Source organism: Leuciscus leuciscus, assembly GCF_965113295.1.
Source record: "Leuciscus leuciscus genome assembly, chromosome: 16".
NCBI lineage: Eukaryota > Metazoa > Chordata > Actinopteri > Cypriniformes > Leuciscidae > Leuciscus > Leuciscus leuciscus.
In genome coordinates this window covers 21,367,309-21,387,351 of record NC_138740.1, presented here as the reverse complement: position 1 = coordinate 21,387,351, position 20,043 = coordinate 21,367,309, and the positions used below count along the sequence as shown (strand labels likewise).

The following is a 20,043-nucleotide window of genomic DNA, read 5'->3' as shown; positions in this document are numbered from 1 at the left end:
ACCGCTATAAACATGGTCTTGAGGTAAATTGTGGTATCTAGTAGTAACTGGAGATGATGAACCCTCACCAAGTTCTGTGTGCTACATCCATCTCCTCAGCTGCAATAGAGAGCAGAATGACTTTTGGAGTGTTCTCAAATAAAGCTGCTCTGTTCTGAGTTTGCCCTTTCTTCACCCAGTGGCCGTAGATCTTAAAGGCACATGCGTCAATCATTTTGCGTAGAGGTTTGATGGCGTACGGGTCGCTGCAGATCACTTCCTTGGTCACAGGTTTGGCACGACGGTAGTTGCAGTAGATGCGCATGGCGGCAAGTACGGTCATAGAAATAACCTGCAATGTGTAGGGTGACAATGAAAACCTCAAAGCCATTGCTTAGAATCATCTAGAACATTTGCTCTTCACCTTGAACTTCCTGTAAGGGCTGAAATGCCGAACTTCTGCGGCCCTGTACTGTTGGAAGAAGGGGTGATTGAGGGCTTCTGTAGCTGTATAGCGAAGTTGCGGGTCCACAACTAATAATCTGGAAATCTACTGGGAAGAAAACAAGTTGACTTTTTTTCTCCATGCAATTTTACATAAGTTCTTTCAAAACTGGTTGTCAGCAAGACAAAAGGAACCACAACGAATTAAAACAAGCAATACACACCAAGTCTTTGACAGTGTCTGAGCGGTCGTCCCACTCCGGAGAGCTGAATTCATATTTCCCAGCAAGAATCATTCGAAGCATCAGCATTTGTTTCCTGTGCCAGAACGGTGGAGATCCAGCCAGAAGAGTGTACAAGATCACGCCAGTGCTCCATCTACACAAGAGAAGACAGAAGAAGGTTATGTAAGAATCAATTCATTTTCTTCTGGTTCACTGTCACTGCCAGGAAGTTCATGTGTTTAAGCGTGGTTTATGCACACCAGTGTTGTTAACTAAAACTAAGTGTTCTAAAGCATTTTTGTTCATTAAAAAAGCTGAAAAAATATATAAATATTACATTACATTTTTTTTAAATGTTGGCGAAGGTCTTATGAAGGTCTTATGGGCTTGGAACGACATGAGAGTGAGTAATTAATGAAATAAAAAAATTTTTTGGGTGAACTAACCCTTAAAAATAAACAATAAAAGTTCATTTAAAAGAATGAATACTATAATAGTATGTAAATAATACTAAAATATCACTGATGCATACTTATTTAATGTGCTTACAGGTCAACAGCAGTCCCATAGCCAGCGTGTTTGGGATCCATGGAGCACTCAATGATTTCTGGAGCCAAGTAACCTGGTGTTCCACAAACTTCTATAGGAGTGAAACAGAGGCAGGTGCTTCTAAACTACAATATCTGCAATCCGAATGCTTATATTTAAAGGTGTTCATAAGAACTCACCATTCAGTCTTTGTCCACGCTCAATCTGGATCGAGAAACCGAAGTCAGTGAGTTTGATATTCACATCATCATCTAACAGAATGTTTTCTGGTTTCAGGTCACGATGGACGATATTATGGGAATGAAGATACTCAACCACCTCCAGAAGAGCTCGCATGATCTTTCTATCAAAGAGTGAGAGAAGAGAAAACTGAGTGCCAGTAATCAAGATCTTACCTCTAAGGTTAAAACAACAGCTAAAGTTGTATGTACATTTCCGTTCAAAAGTCTGTGGTCAGCACGGAGTCTCTTGTGCTCAACAAGGCTGCATTTATTTGATCAAAAATACAGTTAATTATTATCACAATTTAAAATAACTGTTTTCTATTTTATTATATTTTAAAGTGTAATTTATTCATGTGATGGCAAAGCTAAATTTTCAGCATCATTACTCCAGTCTTCAGTGTCACGAGATCCTTCAGAAATTATTCTAATATGCTGATTTACTGCTCAAGAAACATTTATTATTATTACCAATGTTGAAAACAGTTGTGCTGCTTAATATTTTTTTAAGAAGGAACAGCATGTTTTTGTAACATCATAAATATCTTTACTGTCACTTTTGATCAAATGAATGCATCGGTGCTTAATAAAAGTATACATTTTTCTAAAACATTAAACTTTCGAATGGTAGTGTATGAGGAAATTAATAGAAGTATAAAAACACTACATTCATAAGTGTGACATAACTAACTTTAAACCCATCAAGATGCACTGTTGTTGTTGTTGGCAACAGCTTAAAGCATTTGATTATATAATCTCCTTTTTAGCATAGGATTTATTTGTTTAATACAATCCACAATTGGATTATTCAAGGGAGCTGACCGTGTCTCTTTCTCACTTAGGGTGACTTTGTCTGTGAGGTAATCGAAGAGTTCTCCTCTCTTCATCCTGTTAAAACAACATTCATCTTTAAACATCAACAAAACAGTAATGTCAAGGCCTATAAAATGATGAAAGATAAGAAAAACTAACTGCATCTGTTCAAAATATAAGTGTCTGGACAAAGGAAGGAATTAGGGGTGATATTGTGCACATGCTTGTTTTGAGAGTCGGGCGTTTGGCAGAAACAGTCTCGTCTTGGCAATGAGTTTGTTGTGGGCTCTTAGAATAGGCAGTGTCCTATCTGTATGCAGCACTGTCAACCAACAGATAATCTCCACAGGGAACATTTAGAAATCTGAATAGGGAGCAAACTTGTAAATAACATAACAATTAATATGAGCAATTGATTTTGAGCCATTTTCTGCTGTAAACTATAGAATTGTGCAACCACAATTCTATAGTTTTGTGAGTGTTTGCTATGACATTTCAAAAAGTTTGCTAGGTTTGTTTCATACTGGCTCAAGTCTATAATATTTCAGTCCCTAGATATAGCTTGGGTCTCTATATAAGGGTGTGTGACCACTAACAACAGTGAGACACGGACATGAGAGATGGTGTGTGCCATACTTACAGATCAAATACCAAAAAGAAGAAGGCCTTTGATTCAAAGCAATCCTTCAGTTGAACTATGGGGGAAAAAATACATCCTATTTTTTGCAACCAAAATAGCCTTACAATTTTCAATTTTGTAACTGAAAAAAATAAATTAAAAGATATGATTTTCTGTTTTATAGCACCATTATATTTGGTAGTATATGTATTGTAAAAGTCTCTGAGGGATCAAGAGGAACTACCACTGGACAGTCATACTTATGTTTTTTTGTCCAGACACTTTTCGGAGAATGTCGATCTCTTTCACTGTGGCCTGCTGGATTTCTAGTATTTCTTGAGGTGTCATTTTGTCTGATGGTGTGATGTCTATGATCTTTACTGCATATTCCTGGGAACTCCGTTTGTCCACACATCGGCGAACCACACTGCTCACACCTCTAGGAGAAAATACATAGATAAATTCAGGACTGATATGTAGGCTAATTATAATTATATTTAAGGTAAGAATTTCATTGTTATTGTTATTATTTTATATGCTTATGCCTCTGCCTATTTTTCCAGACACAAACTTCATCAAAATTAGTGACACCTACCTTCCTAAGATCTCCTTTGGTTCATATTTGTCATAAAATTCCTGACCACCAACCCATTCAGGGTTTTCCTCCTCTTTTGTCATTCTGACGATTCAGAAATCCGGTAGGCTACTTCAAATGCTTTGTCCTTTTAAAGTTGATCACAAACACATAATCCATGTTTAACTTTGTCAAGGGTCAAATTGTTTGAGTGTGTATTTCATAACATTTTTTAATCAAATTATTTTTTTATTTTTTCATAATTCGTAATGAGTTTGTGTTATTTTAGAAAGCAAAACAGCACATTCTATTCTTGAATGGCTGAGTTCACTCACCTGATAGCAGTTCGCCCTTCAGTGTTTATGGCGCGAGTTGCAGCTCGCTCTTTTGCTCGTACATACTTCTCTCAGTTACAGCACCACCAAAAACAAAATACTTTACACAACCTTGATAGTGCACCAGCTCTCTGTCCATAAGCGTTGGCTATAAATTAGCGATGTCGGTTTCGTTAATGAATCGTTCTTCTGAGTCAGATCATTTCAATGAATCAGTCGAACCGGTTCTCGGTCTGAACGTTTTCTTTCGCCAATCGTAGCTCCCAACGGATTCAGTCAGATCCAGATACCCTATCCCAGACTCTGTAAGAAATGGATAGAAGTTTTTTAAACGGTTATGTTCAAAGGTTAGTCTATAGTTTTATTTGTATTCCTATTTTTTTTCCTAATTTTAAAGTGTTTTGAAATGTTAGAACGACTATTTTGGATTATTATACTCTCCCAGACGCCAATAACAAGTGTTTAAAATTTCTGACTTAAGTTCTGTTCAAGGATTTGAATATCTTTACATTTTTATATTATACCTTTTTAATTGATTATAAAATTGCATTGCAATGTTAGTTTTGACAGAATATTTGACTGTTTTTGGATATAGCTCAGAGCGGATCCAGCAACAATAAGCCTAAATAAATCAAGTTCTAATTTTTATTTGCTGAATCACGGAAACAATAGGCCTACATCGAATTACAACCTTTATTAATAAACTTTATTAAAAATAATGAAAAACCGCTATTATATTGAGGTAGGCCTACTTTATAGGGAATATTACGTAAAAGAATCACTGAATCGTTTTTTTTGGTTCGATTCAAACTATTCAAAAGAACCGATTCGGGGAAACGAGTCGGAGTTATAGGCTTTATAAATAGACCAGCTGTTATTTGAGTAAGGGTGAGGGCATAGCCAAACGGAACAGCTTGTGCCCATTTGTTTACTTTAGACATATCTGATAATGTTAACAACATTACATTTAGCCTTTATAATATGCACGCAATTTCTTTCTCTCGCTCTCAAATTTCCTCTTAAGGAGACTAATGATATGATAGCCTAAGTGTGTTGATCAAAGCTTAACATAATCAAGGGGTGTTATTATTATTCCAAAGACGTGCCTGAACACGCACAAGCATCTCGTCATGTTTATATTAATCTGCGTAAAGGTTACCGTCCCTTAGGTAAAACCCACTGTGATGTCGAACCATAGTGTCGAACCCGGTGATTGACGCACACGTGACATTTCTGAGCGTCAAAAAGCAGGAAAAACTGGTTTGAAGACATTCTCTCTTCTCGGTTTCAGTCGTCTCTCCCATAATAAGAACATACTGCTTAGCTTTGTTCGTTATTAGAAGGTAATGGAAACCTATACGAGAGGATCACAAGTAACTTTACTCACAATCAAGGACCTCATGGAATCTCCTCTCACCACTGAGGAAGTGCACAAACGATTAACTGAAGGAAAGGATTCGATTTCAAGTCATGACACTAACATGAACAGAGAGTCTAACAGCTCACCACTGTCCACACTGGATGAGTTACAAGAACAGCTGGCAGGGGATGGCAACGGCGATGAGACAGATCAAACTGAGCATTCTGACCCGGACGGGGCCCCGAAGCCCCCTCGGTCATACATAGATGAAGTGTTACCGGATCTGCTCCGGAGTGGAAGCCCACTTCGCAGACGAGTGTCCAGCCCGGTGTCTGCCACGGTGAGTTATGCTTATTATGAGTATAGGCTACAGTGATTCACAATCAGTGAACACAATACGGAACAAAAGGAAAAATAAAAAAGGGAATCTGAGCTGTACAATTGTGATTTCTGTCCCGTATGTCATTTTAAAGAAAAGGGTTTTTTAATAGCTTTACATATATTTTTATTGTATCTCTTGAATTATTATTTCCTAAATTTAAAGCGTTAAAAAAGTTATATTTGACAGAATTATCCCTTACCCAAAGTCTATAAATGCTTAAGAGGTTTTTGATTTTTTTTTTTTTTTTTTTTTTATGATTTTAACAGCGTTGCATTTTCATAGTATATCTCTTTAATTATTAAATTATTATCCCCCCCCCCCATTACATTTTGAGATGTTACATTTGTAACAATTTGACAGTTTGGATTATCCTCACCCAGACTCTATATAAGAAATACAAAACTTACTTTCTTCATTCATGCTGTGTAGCCTGTAATAATTTTCTTTCTTTTTTTTCGTAACAAATCACTGTTTTCAAATCAGATTTCACTATACACTGCAAAAATTATATGATCAATAATTTATGACAACATGTTTTTACATTGCTTAAACTTTTTTTTTTAAATAAGTTTTACTAGATTCAACTCGTTTTAAAATCAGTTTAATATAATTTAAGTTTAAATGACTTAAACATCTAAGTTGATTATACTTAAAATTTTAAGGCAGCAAAAGCTTAATGTAAAGCATTAAATACTTGTTTTTATTTGGTTATTATGATGTAAAAAACAAAGTATTAGACATAGGAGCACATATCTGCCAGGGCAGCAGAATAACAGATTAAAATCATCAGAAGTATTATTCATTTTGAGAAATTGTAAATGTTATAATTGAAGAAGCAAACAACAACAAAAGGACAAGATCAAAGAGAGGACCAGGGGCCTATACCGTGAAGCCGGTTTAGGTGGCTAGCCAGATATGTTTCAGTTTAGTTTGTGCCAACCCTGGGTTTTAGGCACCATGAAAGTGGTTTGGCTTTTAGCAGTGTTCATCGCCATAGTAATTTACGCTCCACTAACCTGGTCCGGGGCAGGTTATGTTCCAGGTTAGAGGTTGCAAACCAAAATTGGACCAATCAGCCGTGAGCAAAGTGACACGTTTGATGCGATAAAGTCACTCCCCCTGTTTCTACTCCAAATTAAGGACCACTACATAGCAAATGATTTTTAAAGACAAAATCGTCTCGCTTTTAGTAACGCTTATTTAGAATAATAATTTTGTATGATTTAGATATTATTTATGTAATTATTAATCGATCAAACATGTACAGTTTTAGTTTATCAATTATTATTACGCACAGATTAAAGGAATAAATATATAAAAGGTAACATAAATATGCTTTAGAATCAATAGATAAAGCTATAAAATGACTACATGTGAGCTTAAATGTTCAATTCTCTCCATACCTTTATCAACTGTATAAACTAACTTCACAACTTTTACTTGCACTGATATAGCAAGACTTTTTCTATTAGTTGTTGTGTTTCATAGACAGCTATTTTCTTCTTGCTCTGTAAATTTGTTTAAATTCTTAATATTTTTCAATCTCGTAATATTCTGCAGAAGAGAGAAGTGAATCGCGCTGCTTCTCTCGTGAGAAATGAATCGCAGTTTGATTGGCTGTTCGCTACTGATGTCACACCTAAACTCAGGATCAAAACCTGAGTTGACAGAGACAGCTGATGATCAGCATCATGGTACCAACAAAGCCTGGTTGGACTGGTTTTGTTTTGTCAACTCAAAACTAATCCTGTAACCCTGAGTTTGTTCAACTACCATCATGGTACGGGCCCCAGATGCCCAATCATTGTTTAACAAATGTTAATCCACTTTTCCTTTATTCAGCCAAATTCTTTTTAATGCAACATGACTCTTCAGAGCTAATAATGAACACAATGTCTTAATTTACAGGCAAACCCATGTCCAGGACAAACTGTCAGTGGAATGTTGATTTCACTCGCTGCATTATTAATGTTTTCCTAATGATGCGTATTTAACGAAAACAAATACATTTTTGAAACACCAAAACTATATTTAGACGTTTAGTGGAAACATTTTTCAGCAGTCAAATCACTACATGGTCATCTCAGATTCGGTTCTGAATGTTTCCTGCTAGTTTCACCGGAATGGCAAGATTCCATTTGTCTCATTCTTCTGAAAATCCAGAATAGCAAGGTTATAAAGGAGACAGGAACATCATGTGATTATGCTTGCAGATGTGTCAGTCTGATATCATTCTGAGTGCATTTACACATGCACACAAGTGTAGCTGTATGAACAAAAGAAGCATGAATGCTGTGCTCATTCAATGCTCTCTCTATGGCTACAGCTGAAACAAGTGAAAAGGGAGGTGGCATTATCTCGCCAGCGCAGTCTGAGGCTCAAGGCTCAGGTGGATAGACTGGAACAAAAAAATGAAAGCGGACCTGGCTGGAGTGAAAACAGACAGCGGGTGAGTCTGCATGCTTTTAAATTAACTTTCTGTCTCATAGGCCGCCGCCTTACCCTTAACTTTTTCCTTTCAACTTTGTCATACCGCAATTGTAAATATTCTTTGACAACACCCTCATATAAGTGATGGCAGCTTCTAACAGACTGGATTATGATTTAATTTATGCAATCAGGGTTTGTCATAATTGCATTTTCATTGTTTTTGCGGTGTGTCAGGTGGCAGAGGAGGTTCAGTCTGTTGTAAAGCTGCTACTTCCTCTGACAGACTTGGAAGCAGCTGAAGTCAATCAGCCGTCCCAGGACAACACTTTAGACACCGCATTGCTTCAGCTGAAGAAGGTGGCCCGTAGTCTCGCCCTTAACCACAACTCTCAGGTGAGCTTTAGCCACGCCCATCAGCTCATATGTGGCACGCCTCTTTTTTGAATTTGCATATTCCTACATTGTAAGGCCACTGGTAACCATTCCATTCACATGCTCCTTAAATTTAAGAACAATTGCAAAAATCTTTTAAGTGCCAATATTATTCTCGTTTACAAGTTTGTAATTTAATTTTTGGGGTCTGCTAGAATACATTCACATGATTTTAAAGTTCCAAAAAAATTTTTTTTCTTATACTCTACATTGATGCAGCACCTCTTTTCACCTTCTACCTGAAACGCTCTGTTCCTATCTTTTTAAAGTCTGCCTTTTCAAAAAAGCCCAGTCTTCTCTGATTGGTCAACTGCTACAGTCTGTTGTTGATTTGTCAGCCACATAGAGTGTGTGCCAGAAATGTAATGCAGCAATATAGCGAAATCACTTACCCAACTGTTTATTGAGTAGCCGGCATTCTGACAGAGCTAAGTCACAGAAATGATGGCATGACTACAAACGCCAAAGAGAGTTGGAGAGATTAACTTCCTTTGGACTTTGTAACTTTGTTCCGTGTGGACTTTGTGCTTTGTAACTTTGCAGATCGTTTTCATGCACAAAACAGCTATATTACACACTAATGAAAAGGTATAATAATAAAAAAAGAAGCATAATATGTGCCATTTAAAACCAATCTACTACCATTGACAGGGAAAGGAGAGGTCTGGGGAAGATGCTGCCATTTTACAGCAAGCTCTATGGGACAGAGATGAAGCCATTGCAAAGTGAGTTCATTTGATCACTTTTGACTTTTGTCATGAAATAAGACATTGAAATCCTATCAGAAATACATCAGAAATATCTGATGACAAATATATATATATATATGTACACTATAATCATGAAACTCTAGATGGCACTGGCTAGGTCCTTAACTCAAACTGCTTGCAATCATCATTCTCTATAGGGCACAGCTGATTGGTTCCTGCTGTATCAGTAGCCAACGAGTTCGCTGCTCAACTTTCATATACTTGGTCAGCATTTGCTGTAGCAATTAGAAATCCTCCACCTTCCCCAGCTAAACATGTATAGATCTTTTATGGGTAATTTATGTATGCTATATTGTACAGCAACAGCATGTCTGGCTCACAGCAGTGTCGTGTATGTATTGGCAGTAGCAAGTTTCGTACTTGCTCTGCAGCAGCAGCGTAGCAGTTTTATTCTTCCAAGCCCAAATATCAATATTTTCATACCCATTACCATGCCAAACACTCCAATAGTTGTCATTTCTGTCATGTCAACTCTGTGTTTTTTTTCTTTTTTAAATTCAGAAAACAAGCAATGGAAACTGAGCTATTGAGAAGCAAGAACGAATTGATGACACTAAACAACCAACTTCTGGAAGCTGTTCAGAGTCGACTAGAACTGACCGTAGAGCTGGAGGCCTGGAAAGTATGTTTAAACAGACTCAGATGCCAATTAATTGCAGATTTTAATTACTGATCAAAATTGCTAAAAAGTTTGATGCTTTTGCTTTTTAATGAAAGCAAAAATAAGAAAGAATAAAAAAGGAAGTAAATATCAATATTAATTAAAATATATATATATTATTACTTGTGATTTTATTCATATTTAATTTGTATCTGGTCTAGTTCATTTCAAAGTGGTAACAATCAAACATGTTTACCTCAACAGACAAGGTGAATTTTAGTTGTTGAAACATTATAGAGTCATAATTTTAATAGGCTTAACTGTGTAAAAAAAAAAAAAGCACTAAAAATCAACGATGTTGCCCTAAAAATACATATTTCAATATTAATAAAATCTAACACTGTATATGATTGATGTTATTTAATGTAATCAAGGGGTAAGTGTGTTCTGTTGGGAGAACAGCTGCTAGGGCTTCATCTCTGCAGGACTGTTGGATCTGAATCCTGTTTTGCCATCTGGACTCTGTCTGGTTTTCCTGCAAACCCCTGAACACACTCATTGATGTGATTTGGCCATGTTGATTTTCCTCATGGATGTTCTTAAAACAGTTGTCATGTGTCTTACAGGATGACGTACAGACCATTCTTCATCACCAGCTCCTCAAACAGCAGCAGGAAGAACAGGCCCAGAAGAAGCCTAAAGGGTTCTCTGTTTTGCGGCGCTCAAATAAGCCCCTCCCTCAAAAACCTGAATATGCCACCCTGGCGCAGACACCTGTGTCACCTCCAGCGACTCAGAGATGGAAAGACCGGTTCAGACGCGGAAAAATCGCTACACAGGGACCTGTTGAGTCTCAGCCACAAATTAGCGACAAAGAGGACAATTTTCAAACGGTTTCTTTGGACTGACGAGGCCGTTTCAGTGACGCGTAACATATGGATGATGTCACATCTCATTGATTATTCGCTGATTTAGATCATATTGCCACACTACAGTGAGATGACAATCTTAAGGATGTAAATAATATTATGAAGAATGTTATGACGCATTAAACTGGATGTGCTTTTCTCTGTAGAGGTGATGTTAACTGTTGTGACTGAGAATCTGAGAAGGTTTTGAATGAATGACGTGATATCTGGTCTATTGTTAAGAAAAGGGAATAAAGGTGACAGAGAAACCATAATACATAAATCAAGGCTGTTAACTTTATTAATTATTAATCCACATTGGGTTAAATTATGCTCAAAGTCCATTTTGTGGTGGTTTCTGATAGTGAGCACTGTGCATTACTATATTCATTCTATAATTTGTGTGTAATCATTCAAATATACTGATTTGGGGCTCAAGAAACATTTCGTATTATCAATGTTGAAAACATTTTGGTGTATACCTGAAATATTTTCATTTTTCTTCGAGGAATAGAAGGTTCGACAACATTTTTTAAAAATAGAAATCTTTTGTAACAAATGTTTTTTACTGCCACTTTTGAGCAATTTAATACTGAATATTAATTTCTGACTGACCCCAAACGTTTGAACAGTAGAGTAAGTGACTCTATCTGTTCTTGGTTTGGTTGGTGCAATGCATTATTGTAAGTATTGTCTATTTATTTTTGTGTATAAACATCTTTATACTTTATTGTGCATACTACTAAGATCTGTTTTCACTGACTAAATAGGAAGTTTACCATCCTGCATGTAACCAACACACCTTACTTATGCATGATGGTTGCTGCTGTGCATATCCACTTAATTTTCCCTTAAAAATGCGAATGACCTAAATTATTATTATTTTTTTTTTTTTAATATTTAAATTCTTATACTTCCATTCAATAACAGTTTAGCTTCTAAGCAGATTTTTAAAGGCCCTGACAGTACTTGTACAGGAACAAGCGATACTGACAATGCTCACTGCCCCTGATAGGAATAAAGCAGTTGCTACAGCATTGTATATGTAGTAAAACTGTCTGTAAGGTAGTACAAATCATTCACATAAGCAGGTTGAAGACTAGTACATTTATTTAGTAGTAACAAATCTGCACACAGATACACTCTGGCATGCAAAGGCAATACACCCATACAAACTGCTCAACATTGACTCATACTGTTACTCCCACACACTCTTTCATGACCTGTCATTACGGACACATTAGACCAATAAAACAAAGAACCAGTATCACTAAGTATGTACTAAATAGTAACAATACATTTAGTTTTCTCCACTTTCAAACAAACAATATAGAGTACTGCATGAAGCATCAAGAATAGGTTTAACTCTCTAATTTAGTTCAAGGATAGATTACGTACAATGAAAATATATCAAGTACTCTAGTGCCAAGATAACAAACCCAATATATATATTAATTTCATTGTACTTTGTGAATAAGCTTAGCACAAACTATATTGTTAAAAAAACATCATTAGTGTCTGTGCATTACGTTCTCAACTGATTCGTCTTTTAGAATGGCAAACATGTACATTCTTTAAATCAATGGGCTGTTTCATAAGGAGTTAAAAAATGAAAATACACTGTATTCTCAATGTTAATTTTTCAATGACACCCGTTGATCTAGCTTTATGAAACAGTCCATTGAAATGCTAAAAGTTCAGACATAATCTAAAAAAAAAAAAAAAAAAAATGCTGATAATCACTGGCAGTAAACTTTAGTTGTGAAAAGCTATTATTCTGCAAGATACAGTTCCCTGTGAACACAGAAACACAACAAATTGTGTCTGAATAGACGTAACAAGCAACGGCAGGGCTATGATTCTAGTGTTCCACCATAAACATTCAATACAATGATAATGTGACATCAGAGAATACACACTGACATTTAGGACATGTCAATTTGCAGCATATTTCTTGATTTATCGATCATTAAGATAAAGTCATAAATATAATATAGTATACATTTATATAACCAGTACTGTATATGGATATACAAAATACTTGTCATTTACAAACATCGACACTTTCACAATGAACAAAAATATCCCCTTATAACAGCAGCTTTTATACTGAAGACTGCCAAAACAGTACCACATGTACATTTATTCTTAAATGTGTGCCACACACAATGTTAACACACCACTGGTCGGGGAAAATCTTCCCATAAACCCCTGCTTTGGTACTTTAATAACCATCCAACAGTGATAAACCTACTGATAAGTGATAAACCTACCAATATTAGATGGAAAATGTGCAGAGGTAGGCACATTGTCAGTAATAAATCACACTAACATACCTGCAAAAGCTCCAAAAAGATAAACTGTGCAGTATCTAATGGCCGAACAAGCACCAAAACAGGTATTTTAGCACACACTTGTGTACTTGATCGATTTATTGATTATTCGTTAAATACAGAACAAGGGGTTAGAAAAAAAGAGGACCCAGGGCCAAAAAAAAAAAAAGAAAAAAAAAAAAGGTTTTCAGGTAAAACCCTTTTGTAGTTCTGTCAGCATAATTTCTGATGCTCTGAAAGATGTCTTATTAGTTACATTGCAGCATTTTCATTTGTTGTAAAGCCATACAAAACGGTTTTAATAAAATACCTATGGTCACACTTTAGTTTGGGGGACACATATTCACTATTAACTATGACTTTTTCCTCAATAAACTCCTAATTTACTGCTTTTAAATAGTTAGTAAGGTAGTTGTTAAGTTTGGGCAGGGGATAGGATTAAGGGATGTAGAATATGCATTCATATCTGCTTTATAAGTACTAATAAACAGCCAATATGCTAGTAATATGCAAACTAATAAGCCACTAGTTAATAGTGAGAATTGGTCCCCAAACTAGTGTTACCCACCTACCTTATAACACATGCACAGCAGTTTTGAAACAACAGAAAGAAACCTATTATGCCCAATAGCATTAATGATTTAAAAAAATTCACAAACAACTCAAATTTCTGTTTCCAGAAAAAAAGTAACAATTCTTGGCTGCAAGTCAAAGTGTTGTGGTCTTATTCAATCTAAAGCGGAAACTGTGAGAGATGCTTTCAGCTTGAGAACAGTTAAATAAGTCACACGCTGTTGCATAGACATCTGTATTTGTTATCAGAGCACAGAGAAAGGGTTTCCATGTCAACAATATGCTTACCAAAAAATATATATAATTTAAAGTATTAACAAAATTGAAAAATTTAAATCTAGTCCAATTATCATTTAGCTATAAAGCTAAAATATTGTTTTAATTTTTGAAATCAAAATATATATAACGAAAAATCTAAATCTAGCCCATTTATCATACAAGTTATGAAGGTAAAGTATATTTTTTTAAACCACTGGATCCACTGTTTTGTATCAGCTATGAACAAATGTCCTTGATTGAAAGTCATGGCCAGATTTCTATACATCCTTTTAATAAAATTTAAATTAATGTACTATGTTACGCAACAGCAAATATCACATTGAAAAATTAATACACTAACTATCAGGAATTATATACCGGTGCTATTGTGCATTATAAGGTAAGAGACTAGATTTAACTCAATAACAGTCATCTTGGTCCACACACCCTTACCATTCATTCACTGTCCCTTAATCATTGGGCGCACCTGTATGTATCCTCACCTGAGACAAGGACTATGATTGTAAGAACGTGATTATGGAGCTGATGAAATCCAAAGGCTTGTCAGCATGAATCCAGTGACTGGCATCTGGGATGTACTGGATATCAGCACTAGGAAAAAGTCGCTGGATTTCAGGGTAATCCTCAGAGCTAAGAGGATAACCAAGGGGTCCATGGCAGGAAAACAGACACAGAATTAAATAAACATGTATTTAAGACACTTCAAACATTCAAAAGTGAAAGAGAAAAGTGATGCTTAATATTCATCAGTATTATTGATCTGACTGTACTGACGCTGTTGTATGAGAACTGAACTGAGCTGGACGATGACATCAGTTTTTGCAGAACTGATTTATGGATTAAATGAACCTATTTAATAATTGATGATATTTACAACGGAACTGAATCAACACTGAACTGACTTCAGCTGAACAACAGCCGAAATGAATCATTTTCCTGTTATCACTGTTAAGCTGCTTTGAAACAACTTGAGTTGACAGAGAGAGATTATATTAACCATAATGATGCACATGTGTACAAGTAAAGGCCACTGCACACTGAGTCTGAAATTCGCATCCGAAATTTTCGCACGTAAAAAAAAAAAAATCGACCTCACTTTATGTCAATCACGCTTGCACACTGTCTACGAAACTTTAGACAAACTTTTTTTTGACGAATCCATTTTGTATTTTTTGCGTTTTTTTCCGCAAAGGTTTAATAAATACGCATCGGACTCAGTGTGCAAGGTTTCTGTGCGTGACGAATTTGAAGGCTGACGAACACGAAAAAACGCATATGAAAATTTCGGACTCAGTGTGCAATGGCCTTAAGGGTTTAAATAAAATGATTACCTTATGTAGGCTGAGCTACTGCCACCCAAGAAAAGAGTTGGACCCTCATAGGTGGTTTTAAAATCAGGAAAAGCCATGATGTCCTCTAGGTGGTTTGAGATGGCTTCCAGGTTGATCCTCCAGCCATAGTCACCATTTTGCTCCTCCAGGTTAGTGAGAAGGAACTGACGAACTGAACGCTCCTGCAAACAACAGAAATGTGGGTGATTACATTGAAATGCCACTATAACAATATTCCAGTTAACTATATACAGTATAAGGCATGTGTGTGTGGACATGGTTACCTTTACTATCTTCCTGAGCTGGTCTTCAGCCAGTCTTCGTGCTGTGGAACGTGGGATATCACTGGCTATCTTCACCTCCTTCATTGCCTGGATGTAGGCATGGAAATTGGTGCGGGCTGAAGTCTGAGAGGGACTAATATCCACAACAACCAACCCTTCCACTAAATCAGGCTGAATTAGAGAGACAAAATAGAAATGTAATAACATATTTTGCTTACTATCTGGATACATCTAGGCTAATTGTAAACATCTTAATCACTTATTTACTTTTTTTATAATAAAATAAATAAATATATATATATATATATATATATATATATATATATATATATATATACACTCACCTAAAGGATTATTAGGAACACCATACTAATACTGTGTTTGACCCCCTTTCGCCTTCAGAACTGCCTTAATTCTACGTGGCATTGATTCAACAAGGTGCTGAAAGCATTCTTTAGAAATGTTGGCCCATATTGATAGGATAGCATCTTGCAGTTGATGGAGATTTGTGGGATGCACATCCAGGGCACGAAGCTCCCGTTCCACCACATCCCAAAGATGCTCTATTGGGTTGAGATCTGGTGACTGTGGGGGCCATTTTAGTACAGTGAACTCATTGTCATGTTCAAGAAACCAATTTGAAATGATTCGAGCTTTGTGACATGGTGCATTATCCTGCTGGAAGTAGCCATCAGAGGATGGGTACATGGTGGTCATAAAGGGATGGACATAGTCAGAAACAATGCTCAGGTAGGCCGTGGCATTTAAACAATGCCCAATTGGCACTAAGGGGCCTAAAGTGTGCCAAGAAAACATCCCCCACACCATTACACCACCACCACGAGCCTGCACAGTGGTAACAAGTCATGATGGATCCATGTTCTCATTCTGTTTACGCCAAATTCTGACTCTACCATCTGAATGTCTCAACAGAAATCGAGACTCATCAGACCAGGCAACATTTTTCCAGTCTTCAACTGTCCAATTTTGGTGAGCTCGTGCAAATTGTAGCCTCTTTTTTCTATTTGTAGTGGAGATGATACCCGGTGGGGTCTTCTGCTGTTGTAGCCCATCCGCCTCAAGGTTGTGCGTGTTGTGGCTTCACAAATGCTTTGCTGCATACCTCGGTTGTAACGAGTGGTTATTTCAGTCAAAGTTGCTCTTCTATCAGCTTGAATCAGTCGGCCCATTCTCCTCTGACCTCTAGCATCAACAAGGCATTTTCGCCCACAGGACTGCCGCATACTGGATGTTTTTCCCTTTTCACACCATTCTTTGTAAACCCTAGAAATGGTTGTGCGTGAAAATCCCAGTAACTGAGCAGATTGTGAAATACTCAGACCGGCCCGTCTTGCTTAAATCACCTTTCTTTCCCATTCTGACATTCAGTTTGGAGTTCAGGAGATTGTCTTGACCAGGACCACACCCCAAAATGCATTGAAGCAACTGCCATGTGATTGGTTGATTAGATAATTGCATTAATGAGAAATTGAACAGGTGTTCCTAATAATCCTTTAGGTGAGTGTATATACTGTATATATACACACACACACACAAACGATTTGGGGGTCGGTAAGATGTTTGAAAATGTTTTCTAAACAAGTCTAAACATGTTTTCCTGCTCGCCAAGGTAAATTATTTGATCAAAAATCTGTACAAACAGTAATATTGTGAAATATTATTATATTTTCTAATTACATTATTAAATTATTTTAATTTTATTTGTATTTTATGATGTAATTCATTCCTGTGATTGCAAAGCTGAATTTTCAGCAGCCATTTAATCTGTGCTCAAGAAACATTTCTTTTCAAATTAATGTTGAAAACAGTTGTGCTGCTTAATATTTTTGAAGGAACTGTGATATGTTTTTGATATCAGGATTCATGACATGACATTTAATAAGCCAAACTAACCTTGTCTTGTCATGAAAAGGTCAAATGATTAGATATTTTAAGAGACTTATAGACCATGAGACCATATGGTTTTTTTTCCAGCATGTTGGTTGCACCACATGACTTTGATTTAGGAGACAAAATAGTCAAATATTTATAATATTTTTACAAAACTGTTTTACTGCTTATTTTCTAAGACATAAAAAAAAAAATGCCTCACTGCTTTCTTGAAAATCTTCACTCTTATAATGAGCCTTTTTTAAATCTTCATTATAATATCAGGACAATTGTATCACACTGACATTTTTAACTTCATGCCCCCTAAAAAAGATCAAAATTATTAATGAATGATTTTTTATTTATTCATCATATAAGCGGTCTATTCAAATGACTAAGTGTGAATTGCATTTTTTTTATGTATTTTTGAATAAATTAATAGATCATCATGAGCTTCATGTCACTGACCCCTTGGCCTACTATTAGATGTTAAGTTGTGGTTGCATGAAAGAAATTATACAGCATGTGTTACCTGAGATAGAGCTGTCGTCATAGCAACCTTTCCCCCCATGCTGTGTCCAATCAGGACACACTTCCCAATGTGCAGCTGTCCAAGCAGATGCGTCAGGTCGTGGGTCATTGCTTCGTAGGTCAAGACAGGACTGTGTGGGCTTTTGCCATGGTTACGAGCATCTACTGTCAGCACCTAACTAGACAAAGTACAGTCAGGACACTCGCACAGACTCTTCTAAACAGCCCACAGCACCTCTTAACCACTGGAGAAACTGGAAGCATACCTTCCTGCCTGTCCGCTGCACCAGGGACTTGGCTATGGAGTGGAAGTTTGACTTGCTCCCAAATAAGCCATGAAGAAACACCAATGGCGTGCTGTCTACCGTCCCATCAAACACATCGTAGGTCAAGTTTACAGCACTAAGACAAAGCAAAGTAGACAAGGATGAAGACACTGTAAAAATAAAAAAACGGTAGTAATTTTAACTGGAAAAAGGCTACAGTAAAATAAAAAAATTAATTGGTTAATATACGGAGAAAAACTGTAATAGACCAACCCTTATATTTCATGTAATTTCACAGTAAAGTACTGTTAGATGTACCGTTTTCAGGAGTAAAAAAGAACAAATCACATTATAATTTAGAGTGAAAAGCCATCAGCTGACACTCCTAGAATTCTGTGTGACACTTCACATTTGATTGTTTCTTTTCTTTTTTTTTTATCATTTATTTACATTAGGGTTTTATGTTACATCTTAATGTTTATTGCATTATTATATTGCTGTCCGTTATGGTGTTTTGTATGTGTGCGTGACCACTGTGCACCATCTATATATTGGTATTTACCTCTGCTAATGTAATTAGCTACTTGTGATGATGAACTCTAATTCATCATGTGTCTTTCTCTTTAACCCCTGTTATTATGGTGGATGTTAGTATATTTTCAAGGTACAAAACAGATTTTAGTGGCAGCGTGACCTTGATAATTCAGCAGAAAAAAGCTGTTGGATTTTTATTATTGTAAATGAGTTTTCAATAGTAATATTTACAGGTTGTTCTGTAAATATGCTTACATATTACTGTATTTATACTGAATTATTCTGGAAACCACAGCAGCCAGTTTTTGGACACATGGCCTTATAGAATCTTAACAAAAGAGCTCTATCTAATGTATAACTTCATTAACGTGTCATCACCTGTAAAAAACAAAACAGAACATAACATAATGTATAATTAGCCATTGTGCTTTGGTTTTAATAATGTTTTCTTATTAAAACTACAAACAACTGGCTAATTTGCTAATGCGATACAGAATGCGCAGGTAACGTTAACCACTTTAAAATAAAGTAAATTGAACTTTATACTACAACAGCCCTCGTTCACACATGCATTCCTGAGTAATTAACAGTATTTGAAGCGGAAGATTAAAAATGAAGCACCTGGCGGCTCGTGCGCTGTCACTGCCAGCGCCTTCCAGTCGCGAGACTCCACTGCAAAAATCCCGAAATCCCGATATAGATAAACATGACGACGGGCCACAAAGCACTCCCCTGGTCAAATTACGGCACAGGGCACTCATGGCAAAATTTGACATGCTAAAACCTGTGTCCAAACTTCATTCATTCATTCGACCGGGATTTTAGTCTTCAAAGGTCGTGATGATGTTTAGCTAACACTGGGGAAACAGCACTACAGTGTTGCCAGATCTCGCTGGATAAACAAATAAACCCAGAATAAATGTTGTATCATTGAAACGTTAACAAAACATACATTATAATTCGGTTAAAAATGCATTTATATGAAACTAAAATGTATTTGACAAAAGTCATTGAAATGTTTCACATAAGCAACGGCTATCCAAATAAAAAAACATGCTCTCTTGCACGCACATCTATAATATTGCGCATTTACACATCATCCGGGTAGTGGGAAAGCACTTGTAAGCCTAAAATCGCGACAGTGTTTGATGATATTTTATGGTATATCCATAATGTGACATTTATAAGCAACTTTATCAAAAACAACAACAACCAAAAAGTCGTACAAAATAAGCGGTCATGGCAACACTGCCGCACGAGAACCTAGACGTGATGCGTGATGTCACTACGTCGTGCGTCTATAATGCCTGCTGCAACGATATTAAAATTTCAGATACCACACCTTTAGAAACAATATTTAGTGTGTTACATATGAACGTGC

General features: G+C 36.4%; 3 protein-coding genes across 5 annotated transcripts; 1 reads left to right on the top strand and 2 right to left on the bottom strand.

Annotated features, from left to right (window-relative positions):
• Positions 1-58: 58 nt before the first annotated feature.
• phkg1b (phosphorylase kinase, gamma 1b (muscle)) lies at positions 59-5,286 on the bottom strand. 2 transcript variants are annotated; one of them, XM_082141875.1, is made up of 11 exons: positions 5,146-5,286; positions 3,759-4,061; positions 3,445-3,571; positions 3,110-3,288; positions 2,871-2,991; positions 2,240-2,305; positions 1,376-1,539; positions 1,197-1,287; positions 648-801; positions 404-529; positions 59-331 (listed from the first exon to the last, which is right to left on the bottom strand). In XM_082141875.1, exons 3-11 carry the CDS (start codon positions 3,525-3,527, stop codon positions 65-67), a joined length of 1,251 nt encoding a protein of 416 aa, XP_081998001.1. In that variant the 5' UTR covers positions 3,528-3,571; positions 3,759-4,061; positions 5,146-5,286; the 3' UTR covers positions 59-64. The 2 variants fall into 2 exon arrangements, with proteins under 2 accessions (XP_081998001.1, XP_081998002.1); XM_082141876.1 differs by having other exon boundaries at positions 2,871-2,925.
• On the top strand, positions 4,871-11,518 carry bicdl2l (bicaudal-D-related protein 2-like). Its single transcript, XM_082141877.1, has 6 exons — positions 4,871-5,458; positions 7,827-7,949; positions 8,165-8,323; positions 9,014-9,087; positions 9,634-9,754; positions 10,360-11,518. The coding sequence occupies exons 1-6, from the start codon at positions 5,105-5,107 to the stop codon at positions 10,639-10,641; spliced, it is 1,113 nt and encodes a 370-aa protein (XP_081998003.1). The 5' UTR covers positions 4,871-5,104; the 3' UTR covers positions 10,642-11,518.
• Positions 11,519-11,733: 215 nt separating this feature from the next.
• Positions 11,734-19,552, bottom strand: abhd11 (abhydrolase domain containing 11). 2 transcript variants are annotated; one of them, XM_082141879.1, is made up of 6 exons: positions 19,284-19,551; positions 18,129-18,264; positions 17,864-18,037; positions 15,442-15,612; positions 15,158-15,339; positions 11,734-14,456 (listed from the first exon to the last, which is right to left on the bottom strand). In XM_082141879.1, exons 1-6 carry the CDS (start codon positions 19,436-19,438, stop codon positions 14,321-14,323), a joined length of 954 nt encoding a protein of 317 aa, XP_081998005.1. In that variant the 5' UTR covers positions 19,439-19,551; the 3' UTR covers positions 11,734-14,320. The 2 variants fall into 2 exon arrangements, with proteins under 2 accessions (XP_081998005.1, XP_081998004.1); XM_082141878.1 differs by having other exon boundaries at positions 15,158-15,612; positions 19,284-19,552.
• Between the last annotated feature and the right edge of the window lie 491 nt (positions 19,553-20,043).

Bases quoted from the DNA above. Each gene is read 5' to 3' on its own strand.
- phkg1b (XM_082141875.1), bottom strand. From the start codon at position 3,527: ATGACAAAAGAGGAGGAAAACCCTGAATGGGTTGGTGGTCAGGAATTT. The intron at 3,289-3,444 runs GTAGGTGTCACT...ATTTTCTCCTAG, and splicing joins CCAAAGGAGATCTTAGGAAG to AGGTGTGAGCAGTGTGGTTC. The intron at 2,992-3,109 runs GTATGACTGTCC...TATTTTTTTCAG, and splicing joins GTCTGGACAAAAAAACATAA to TTACAAAATTGAAAATTGTA.
- bicdl2l (XM_082141877.1), top strand. From the start codon at position 5,105: ATGGAAACCTATACGAGAGGATCACAAGTAACTTTACTCACAATCAAG. The intron at 8,324-9,013 runs GTGAGCTTTAGC...TACCATTGACAG, and splicing joins CCCTTAACCACAACTCTCAG to GGAAAGGAGAGGTCTGGGGA. The intron at 9,755-10,359 runs GTATGTTTAAAC...TGTGTCTTACAG, and splicing joins TAGAGCTGGAGGCCTGGAAA to GATGACGTACAGACCATTCT.
- abhd11 (XM_082141878.1), bottom strand. From the start codon at position 19,438: ATGTCAAATTTTGCCATGAGTGCCCTGTGCCGTAATTTGACCAGGGGA. The intron at 15,613-17,863 runs GTAACACATGCT...TCTCTAATTCAG, and splicing joins TGACGACAGCTCTATCTCAG to CCTGATTTAGTGGAAGGGTT. The intron at 14,457-15,157 runs GTAATCATTTTA...TTATCCTCTTAG, and splicing joins AGTAGCTCAGCCTACATAAG to CTCTGAGGATTACCCTGAAA.